Source organism: Amyelois transitella, chromosome 27, assembly GCF_032362555.1.
Source record: "Amyelois transitella isolate CPQ chromosome 27, ilAmyTran1.1, whole genome shotgun sequence".
NCBI classification, from domain to species: domain Eukaryota; kingdom Metazoa; phylum Arthropoda; class Insecta; order Lepidoptera; family Pyralidae; genus Amyelois; species Amyelois transitella.
This window is the reverse complement of record NC_083530.1, coordinates 241,883-252,232: the sequence shown is the minus strand read 5'-3', so window position 1 is coordinate 252,232 and position 10,350 is coordinate 241,883. Positions and strand designations below refer to the sequence as shown.

Sequence of the window (10,350 nt, the reverse complement as noted above, 5' to 3'; positions counted from 1 at the left end):
GATGATCGTGTAGTCATATCCCAAACTCCTTGTGTAGGAGTTGGAGCAAACGGTCAGGGTTTTTGACCCTCTTCGCTGGCTTCATCGCTGCCTACAGCTGTAGGCAGGTCAGTGGAGCGGCCGTGGCGGCCTGGATCCTCTTCTTCTTCTGTCTTCTGGGAGTTCCCATCGGCGGCGGCGTCATCACTGGGCGACGACGTCTGCCGCAAGGCAGCGAGGTGAGGGCTTCACGCGACGGTCCGGAGGGCGGGCGTGGAGTGGCGCGATGCCGCGCAGGTGTTCGTGTGCTGATGCGTCCGCCCTCTCGAACATCTTCGTGGCCAGCCTGGCCACAAAGTCGTCAAGGCCCTCCCACTTCAGGTCCCTGAGGATCGTCGAGTTCCTCACGTACCGCGGGGCGCCGACGACTGCTCTGAGACTGAGGTTCTCTTGCGCTCTGAGTCTTCTTCTGTTGGTCTCAGAGCAGTAGGCGTACCACGCCGGGGCCGCGTACGTGAGGCGGGATCTGATGTAAGCTCGGTAGACCCGAGCTTCGTCCTCAGGGGGAGGCTGGAGGAGAGGACTCCGTGGAGCTTCCCTCTCGCTGCCTTGGTGTTCGCGACGACGTCTCCCACGTGCTTCTTGAACGTGAGACGCCGGTCAATGGTAACTCCCAGATATTAGACGTGTGGCCGCCACGGCACCGGTTCGCCGAGCAGTCGCAGTGGAGGCGGGTGGGGTCTTGTCCCCGTCATGATCGCTTGGGTCTTGCCGACGTTCACCGAGAGCCTCCATTTGGAGAGCCAGCCCGGCAGAGCCTCGAGTGTGGGCTGCAGCCTCTTGGCGGCGTACAGCGGGCGCATGGACGACGCGTAGTACGCCGCATCGTCAGCGTACAGCGCTAGCTCCTGACAGACGATGTTGTGTCGGAGGTTGTATATATAGCTCCAATCCGTGAAAACTTTGCTTGCGCGATTTAGGTTTTTCGCTGTTTTCGACTGATAGCGTCACGAGATTTTATTTTTTATTTTCGTGACTTGTGGCGCATAGATGTCGCCACAAATGTTTTGCAAAAAAATCGTTAAACACCGCAAATTTATCGATTCCCGAACCTATTTTCCCTTTCATTTGGCCCCAAAAATAGTGAAAATTGACCTGATCGTCTTAAATTCTCCGGTTTCAAGGGCCTTGAGAATGGAGAGATATGACGAATTTAATTTCTACGCCGTAAGACACGCTTGCTTGTAAGACGTCGGTCTTGTGTCTTGTGAGAAGATGGCCTGCCTGTGAACTGCATACAGGTATTGGGGTCGATTCCCGATCAAGTCATGACGATAACAAAATCTGATTTATAGTATATCACAACTTTATCCTCTTCAAGGTAGACAGAATTAAATGTCTTGAAAATACTAAAAAGCTACGTTCATCTGGATTTCAGATATTTATCTCTTGATTATTAAATCCCAACTTTTATTATGAATCCGAAAATAAGTCTGTTTGTTTGTTTGTTACCTCTTCACTCATTATCTACTGAAACCATCTTCTTTAAATTTCGCGTATATACATATAATTAAGGCTCGATTATCTAACAGATATTATAAATGCGAAATTTTGTAAGGATGTGTGTATGTATGTTTGTTATTATTTCACGCAAAATCTACCGAACCGTTTTTGATAAAATTTGCTATACAATACAAGTACTGTTTATCCCCAAATTCCCACGTGAGTGAAGTCCTGGGGCGCAGTTAGTAATAGATAAAACATCTACTAACTTTGATAGTAACATTAAAAGCGGAAATTCAATATAATTTGACGGCCTCTGTGGCGCAACGGTAGTACCCTTGTCTGTGACACCGGAGGTCCCGGGTTCAAATCCCGGCCAGGGCATGATGGGAAAAGAATTTTCCCTGATTGGTCTGGATCTTGGATGTTTAAGTATTTATTATAAAATATAGTATCGTTGAGTTAGTATCTCGTAACACAAGTCTCGAACTAACTTCGAGGCTAACTCAATCTGTGTAATTTGTCCAAAAAAAAATTAAAAATTTACGCCGACAAAGCTGCAAGTAAGAGCTAGTTAGTGTTTTATAATGTACACTTAGTTCTAATAATGATTGAAACCAGAGGTTCTTATCAAATCGCTCTTCCCTTCCCTACTATAATCACAATTCCTTCAATATTAAACCCAATTCCAGATTCATTGAGTCCAAATTCGTTTAATTCTATCAATACACTTGGTCCAGCATCGAAAAATTCAACAAATTTAACATTTCCCGTCATTTTAACTTCTACAATGGAAAAAATAAGGTTTATTTTCGCTTGTTACAAAGCATTGAGTTCCGAAGGTGAGTCAGCAAATTTAATTTTGCGCTAGTTTTAAACCTTAACGCGTAAGGTTTAGGAATAGTTTTCGAATGATATGGATTTGTATTGAAGTAGTTGAAATGAATAGCGTTGTTTCCTGAAAATTAGACCACGTTTTTGTTGTAACCCACTTTACAAAATGTAAATTGAAGGTTATAAATAAATACCTTGAGAGAAATCACAATTTTTTTTACAAAAGTTTCATGTGATTCAGTTTGGTAATTCGAAAATATACATACATACAAACAATCGCGACTTTAGGGGTAGACAGAGCCAACAGTCTTGAATAGACTGATACAACAAATGTGTCTTTTGCTTCATAAATACATACAATCACGTCATTATTCCTAACGGGGTAGACAGAGCCAACCAATTCGGTATTCCGCGAACGTCCTCTTGTTAAAAATAAGTCGTGATAAGTGTACATAACTGTACTTGTATGAGCAAACATACATACAGTCACGTCTATATCTTTCGGGGTAGACAGAGCCAACACTCTTGAAAAGATGAATCAAAGAAAGAAAAAGAGAAGACGATTGAATTGAGATTCAAACAGTGACAGATTGCTAGCCCACCGCCTTAAAGAAGAATCCCAAGTGTATTAACCTATCCCTTAGTCGCCTATAACGACATCCATGGGAAAGAGATGGAGTGGTCCTATTTTTTTTTATTGGTGCCGAGAACCACACGGCACACTTTCGTAAGAAAGTACACAAAATCCCCTCTAATGTTATTCTATCGATATTTTTATAGCGTAGGGTCATTCTTAGGGTAGCGTTTCCTTTTATCGCCATTATCGAATCGACGATTAAGTTGAGACTCCCCCTGCCAAATAAATAACAGTTAACGCGAGTGAGAAGGAAGAATAGTGATATCTTTCTCATGTATTCATGTAGTTGCCGTGTGGTTCCCGGCACCAATACAAAAAAGTATAGGACCACTCCATCTCTTTCCCATGGATGTCGTAAAAGGCGACTAAGGGATAGGCTTACAAACTTGGGATTCTTTTTTAGGTTATGGGTTAGCAACCCGTCACTATTTGAATCTCAATTCTATCATTAAGCTAAATAGCTGAACGTGGCCATTCAGTCTTTTCAAGGGTTAAAATACATACAAAAATACATATGGTTACGTCTATATCCCCTGCGGGGTAGACAGAGCTAATAGTCTCGTCGCTTTCTAAGGGCTTCTGTTTGGCTTAATGATGGCATTGAGATTAGAAATAGTGACAGGTTGCTAGCCCATCGCCTAAAAGATTAATCATAAATTTATAAGCCACCCTTTAGTCGCCTTCAACGACGAAAGGGAGGCCCTATTCTAAACCCGGGAACCACACAGCAACAAGTGTTACTTAATATATACATATCGAAAATGTAATAAAATATCTGTCTGTCTGTTCAGGCATCAAGCAAAAAGTATTGGATTTAGCAAAAAAAAAAATGAATAACTACCAATTTCATCCCCATATCACCCCCTTGAAAATCTGACCCCACCCCGAGGGGGAGCTGGCTTTGTATTGAAGCGTTAAATGGGATATTAGTGTTATCTTACTTGGGGCGATAAAATATGTCTTAACTAGAGGCCGCCTGCGACTTCGTCCGCATGGATACCCTATCAATCCCGCGGGAACTCTGGGATATAAAGTAGCCTATGTGTTATTCTGGGTCTTCAGCTACCTACATACCAAATTTCATGGTAATCGGTTCAGTAGTTTTTGCGTGAAAGAGTAACAAACATCCATACAAACTTTCGCCTTTATAATAGTAGTAGGACTAGTGGCCTGCCCTTAATTCAGCTGATCTTACCTTGTTGCCGCTTCTTCTGCCGGGTATAACGCCAGGAGGTGATGATAATCTATACTAATATTATAAAGCTGAAGAGTTTGTTTGTTTGAACGCGCTTATCTCAGGAACTACTGGTTCTAAAATTATTTTTGTGTTTAATAGACCATTTATCGAGGATGGCTTTAGGCTATATAACATCACGCTGCAACTATTAGGAGCGAAGAAATAATGGAAAATGTGAAAAAAAAAACGAGGAAAATTATTCACCCTTGTGGGCTTCAATGATGCCCAAAAAACTATTCCACGCGGACGATGTCGCGGGCACAGCTAGTTTTTAATACATGCGACAAGAAAACTGCATCAATATTTGTTGTATAGTTTTAAAGATCTAATCATAGGTACATTTCTATTCTAAGTTTGGATAATTGTAAGGTTGACGTTGTTGAAGAATAGCTGCAGTGCAGTTTGTTACCGCTTCTTCTGCACTGACGCTTTGGAAGCGGCAGTAAACTTAGTTTAAAGTAATATATTTGGCTTCAACCAATGTTGTGAAACCAAAAGATATGACGATTATTAAGGAATGTTGTGATGTAAAAGAAGATGTAGTTACAGGAATAGAAAAGGGTATGTTAAGATGGTTCGGTCATGTGGAGAGGATGAATGAGAGCAGGTTGACTAAGCAGATATACAAGGAGAGTGTGGAGGGAAAGGTCGGAGTGGGAAGACCTAGACGAACGTATCTTGATCAAATTAAGGACGTCCTGGCAAAGGGTCAGGTCAAGAGTACTCGAAACCGCCGAGCTTGCATGAAGAGAGTTATGAATGTGGATGAAGATGAAGGAAGTATGCAGAGATCGTGGCAAGTGGAAAGACGCAGTCTCTGCCTACCCCTCCGGGTAAAAGGCGTGATATTATGTACGTATGTATGTCAAAGGCATACCCAGGCTCCTCTCCAGAGTGATGAGGATGCAACCGGGACTAAAGACAGGACGAAGAAGATAGAAGGATGTAACAATAAGACGATACTGTTACAGTAGGGTTGGCCATAAATTATATCGATTTCATATCGATAACAATTTTCGTGATATATTGTTACCGATAAACGCCAAAATGTAGTGTTATTGAAAAAGGTTTATAGTGAGTGTGGATTGGAACATATTATTGTAGTAATAAAGCGATAACCAATATTCATATATTGCTTTGACTCTGCCTACCCCGCTAGGAGTAAAGTGGAGTAAAAAGCTTAATATGTGAGACTCTACCCGCGAGAAACGAAAAATGCCGTTTACTCCCGTTCCCGCGGGATTTTCCCAGAATCCTTTCTTAACTGACGATTCCTAGCTACAGTCTGCCTCTCTGCCAAATTTCATGATTATAGGCTTAGTAGTTTTTGAGATTTCGTGATCAATGAGTAAGTGAATGTGGGAGTGCTTTTAAATATAAATCCCAATTCGAACTAATATTAAATACGAAAATAGTTTTTTTGTTTGTTACGTCTTCACGAGTTATCTTCTGAATTTGTCTTCTTGAAATATCACGTTTATGTTATTAAGAGTCTTGAGAAGGTCATAAGAGTACCTTTCATCCTGCTAAAAACTATAGTGTCTGTGAGATTTGCGAAAAACCTGTATTATTTTTAAGGTGGCGCTAAATTAGTCGTTTTTTGTGGGTGGTGTTTGATTTGTTGCTTTTTGTAGGTAGCGCTAAAATCGTCGCTTGTTGTAGGTAGCCCTTAATTCGTCGCTTTTTGTAGGTAATGTTTAATTCATTGCTTTCTGTAGGTTAGTACTGCTCATTTCGTCGCTTTTTTGTTGATGGCGATAAATTTTCGCAAGCGAAGCCACGGGTCAAAGCTAGTAGATGATAGAAATCAACGATAACATGTGCAATCTAATCTCGTCATGCACTTTCATAAAACAACAGACAGACAGATTGACAGACAATGGCCAATCCGCAACTCTTTTTGTCAAAAAACCCATTTTCCCAAAACGTACACCCCACGTCACAGTGTATAAAATCATCTGCCACGAACCAAGGAGTGTGAATCGAATGGAGACGGTTGTAATACATACATACATACGGTCACGTCTATAACCCTTGCGGGGTAGACAGAGCCAACAGTCTTGAAAAGACTAAATGTCTAATGCGGTTGTAATGCTACTAAGAATCTTGAATTTTATGTGTGTGCTTGTAGGTGTACATAAATCTTAACGGCTATATCCCTTGCGGCATAGATAAAGCCAAATTGTCTTGAAATGGCTGAAATAAGCATTCAGCAGGATTGATTTAGATTCAAATAGTGATATCGTATTTTCTTGAATGAATATTTGTTTTTTTTTTATTATTATTAATTTAGGAAGAATAATCAGTCTATTAGCCTTTTATTTCATTTAATTGATTTGGATGTTTAGCACAGATATTGAGTGAAACATTTAGTGAAACATAGTTTCTTTTATTTCTTGAAATTTTTGACTATTTAATCTCAAAATTCGTCACTTAGCCATACGGCCTAACGTGGTTTTGACTAGACTTTCGGCTCTGTCTATTCCGTAAGGGATAAAGACAAGATTGTACATGTATATGTTTGACTAGCTTCTTACAGAGGGATCATTTAAAAGTCTAGTATAAGCTAAATCTGACGTCGCAAGCTCGTCGCTCAAACACAACCTCCATTATATTACTCGCTCCATGACAACATTGCCTCACAAATGGCAGTGTGTTTTATATTCCCGTATAATGTTATTGTCTCACTTCAGAGAATCGTAACGTCTATTGCCATCTCTCTCGTTTATGGTATGTCAGAAAGAGGAGCAATAAAATGAAGGGTAGCTGAGTATTATTTGGAAAAATTATACTATAAAAATGATATAAGGGTTGGTTTTCAGATTATTTGAACGTCGTTGTGTAGTGGTTAAAATCCATGTGAGTTGGTGCAGAATTGTAAGTATGTTTTAGGATTCATTAAGTCAATAATAGCGTCAAAGCTAAAGCTTCTCTTTCCGCGCAGATCGTAAAAGCAATCAAGGGAAAGTCTATCTACTCGTGTTTCTTTTTTAGACGATGAACACATCACTATCTAATTTTTAACAGCAAAATTGTGGAAAAGATTAGGACCACTCCATCTCTTTCCCACGGATGTCGTAAAAGGCGACTAAGGGATAGGCTTGTAAACTTGGAATTCTTCATCAAGGCGATGGGCTAGCAACCTGTCACTATTTGAATCTCAATTCTATCATTAAGCCAAAAAGCTGAACGTGGCCATTCAGTCTTTTGAAGACTGTTGGCTCTGTCTACCCCGCAAGGGATATCTATATATCTATATCCCTGGCGGGGTAGACAGAGACACGTCTATACATGACCATATGTATGTATGTAATGTAATTTCTCCCATTCATTCTCCAATCACCCTTCCTAGTGATACTCATCGCTCGAGAGTATCCGAGCATTACAAGCTATAGCAAAGTGAAAACAGCCTAATCCTGTGCACACAGCTTTAGTAATTGGACACGTTAAGTGGTAGGGTCCCGCTGGGGCGACGGGCCCCTTCCGATTGGACAAGTTGTTCCTATCTCGATACAGTTCTATTTGGACATGAAATTACTTTTATACCGATTGACGAGTTGGAAAATAGACAAATTGCGCACATATCTATACTAATATTATAAAGCTGAAGAGTTTGTTTGAACGCGCTAATCTCAGGAACTACTAGTTCAATTTAAAAAAATATTTTTGCGTTGAATAGAACATTCATCGAGGAAGGCTATAGGCTTTTTAATATCACGCTGCTATAAGGAGCAAAAAAATAATGAGAAAAAAACGGGGAAAATTATTCATCCTTGAGGACTTCGATGATGCCCATAATAACGACGAAATCGCGAGCACAGCTAGTAATAATATAAGGCTTGACAGGTTGAACATGCCTTGTAGCATTAAGTCCACCTGTTGTACATTTTACGTGCATAAAGTTTGCATAAATAAATAATTTCATTATCATTGTTAGAACAATACTTTTAAAGGGAATTAGAAAGAAAACATTAAAAAAATCATGTATTGGTTCGAAACGAATGATGTCTACCAATCAAACTTTCAAAACGAAAATACATTTAATATATGGATGTATGTTTGTAAAGCGATAACTTTCGAACCGCTGGTCACATTTTGGTGAAATATAAAAGGTATGTAAGACCTTTCAATAGAATACAAAATAAAATATCACATTAAATTCGATTTGCGCCAGATGGCGTCGTTAAAAAAAACAAAAAAAGCTTCATATAAACAATTTGTTGGCAGCTTTCAATAACAGGTATAAACCTGAATATAAAAAAAATATTTAAGTAACAGAAGTGATGGTGGTACGGAACCCTTCGTGCGCGACTCCGAGTGTGGCTCTTAGCCGCTTTTTACTATAATTAATAAAAAAATATATAATTCATTTCAAACTGCATAAAAAATTATTTATAGTGAAACAGGAATAGAACGAGATCATACTACAGGGGTTGTTGAGGGCTAAGGGGACATACAGACAGACGGATATTCCGTTAAGGCATTAGTCAGAGGATTCTTAGTGAATTATATTATAATTGCATATAGCTTACGTTTATATAAGTACGTGAATGTTACATAGTTAAATACATACATACATACATAAAATCACGCCTCTTTCCCGGAGGGGTAGGCAGAGACTACCTCTTTCCACTTAAACTCATCATAGTCACTCAAGAATCAACACACTCTACATAGTAAAATAAGTAGTTTAAATTAATTCAATTTCAATTATCATCACTTTTCAGAGGTTAGGCCTGGTTACATCCTCACCTCTCTGGAGAGAAGCCCGGGACGTGCCTCTTGACCACGATCTTGAATTGGATAAATCAGATTAACACGAAGCTAGTTCTGTGACCCCCGCGACCTTAGCAGGGAACCCTTACCTAACCCATTGTTCAATCTTATGAAACTTTATTTTTGTTTTTGGTCTAATAGATGGCGGTGTGCTTTATTATTACGCGCTATGGTTTGTCTCTTGTCATGCATATAGTGTTTTTGATAAATGATGTCTGGTTAGCCTAACTTTTTAAACCCATTCATTACACGGTCGTCTCAAATTGAAGTTTTATTTATTTCAGTTGAAACCTCTGTGTTTTTTTGACAATCAGCCAATTGTACACCCATAGAATAGAATAGATTTATTTTCAAAATTGGATACAAGGCATCACTTATTTCACACATATCACTTATTGACGTCACAAATTGGATTATGGTTACACAATAAATTGTCAAAACGTGCAGTTTTATAGTTTTCATTCAACGTAAGAGTATCGGTTAGCAATCAAATCTTTACTAGTATTATAAAGCTGAAGAGTTTGTTTTTTTTTTGAACGTGCTAATCTCAGGAACTACTGGTTCGAATTGAAAAAATATTTTTGTGTTGAATACATCATTTATCGAGGAAGGCTATACTATATAACATCACGCTGCAACTATTAGGAGCGAAGCAATAATGGAGAATGTAAGAAAAAAACGGGGAATTCAATGATGCCCAAAATAACTTTTCCACGCGGAGGAAGTCGCGGGCACAGCTAGTTAGTTCAATATGAATGGTATAAGTAAATCACACGAACAAAATGAACATGTTCCCTTTGGAAATTATAACAATAATTAATCTTTAATAACGAAACGGAGGGTAGGGATCGAACCCACAGCCTGACTACTAGACCGAAACAATCTGATTTTAGACAATCCGGTAGTGTTGTCGAACTATCGATAGTTTGACTATCGATAGTTGACCTTGAAAATCATCTATAATATCGAAGTCTATTACATACATACATATCACGCTTTCCAAGGGGGTAGGCAGAGACCACATGTTTTCACTTGCCACGCCCACTTCTTTCGCTTCATCCACATTCATAACTCTTTTCATGAAAGCTCGTCGGTTTCGGGTACAATACAATACAAAAGCTTCGATGCTATCTGCTATACGAGTATGATATTATTCCTTCAAATCTAACCACATCAAAAGCCAGTCATCAGCAATGCTGTGTAAGCTGGTCTGCATTCAATTGTAATACAAGTAACTCGTCGAAGTCGTCACATTAAATTCAAGGGCACCTTTGAATTTAATGTGACGACTTCGACTATAAATGTCCTGCCACGACGCTGCAGTGTATCGACTTTCTTGAAGAGAAGAGAGAAGAGTTTCTTGCATTTCCCGCTTTTAAACTCC

At 39.5% G+C, this 10,350-nt stretch overlaps 1 protein-coding gene across 1 annotated transcript in view; it reads left to right on the top strand.

Moving 5' to 3' along the window:
• Positions 1–265: 265 nt before the first annotated feature.
• The window catches only part of LOC132903500 (keratin, type I cytoskeletal 9-like), a 68,366-nt gene continuing 58,281 nt past the window's right edge, over positions 266–10,350 (top strand). The window contains exons 1-2 of the mRNA XM_060951909.1: positions 266–454; positions 543–713. Of these exons, the coding sequence (XP_060807892.1) occupies positions 266–454; positions 543–713 (360 nt within the window). The remainder of the gene's footprint in view (positions 455–542; positions 714–10,350) is intronic.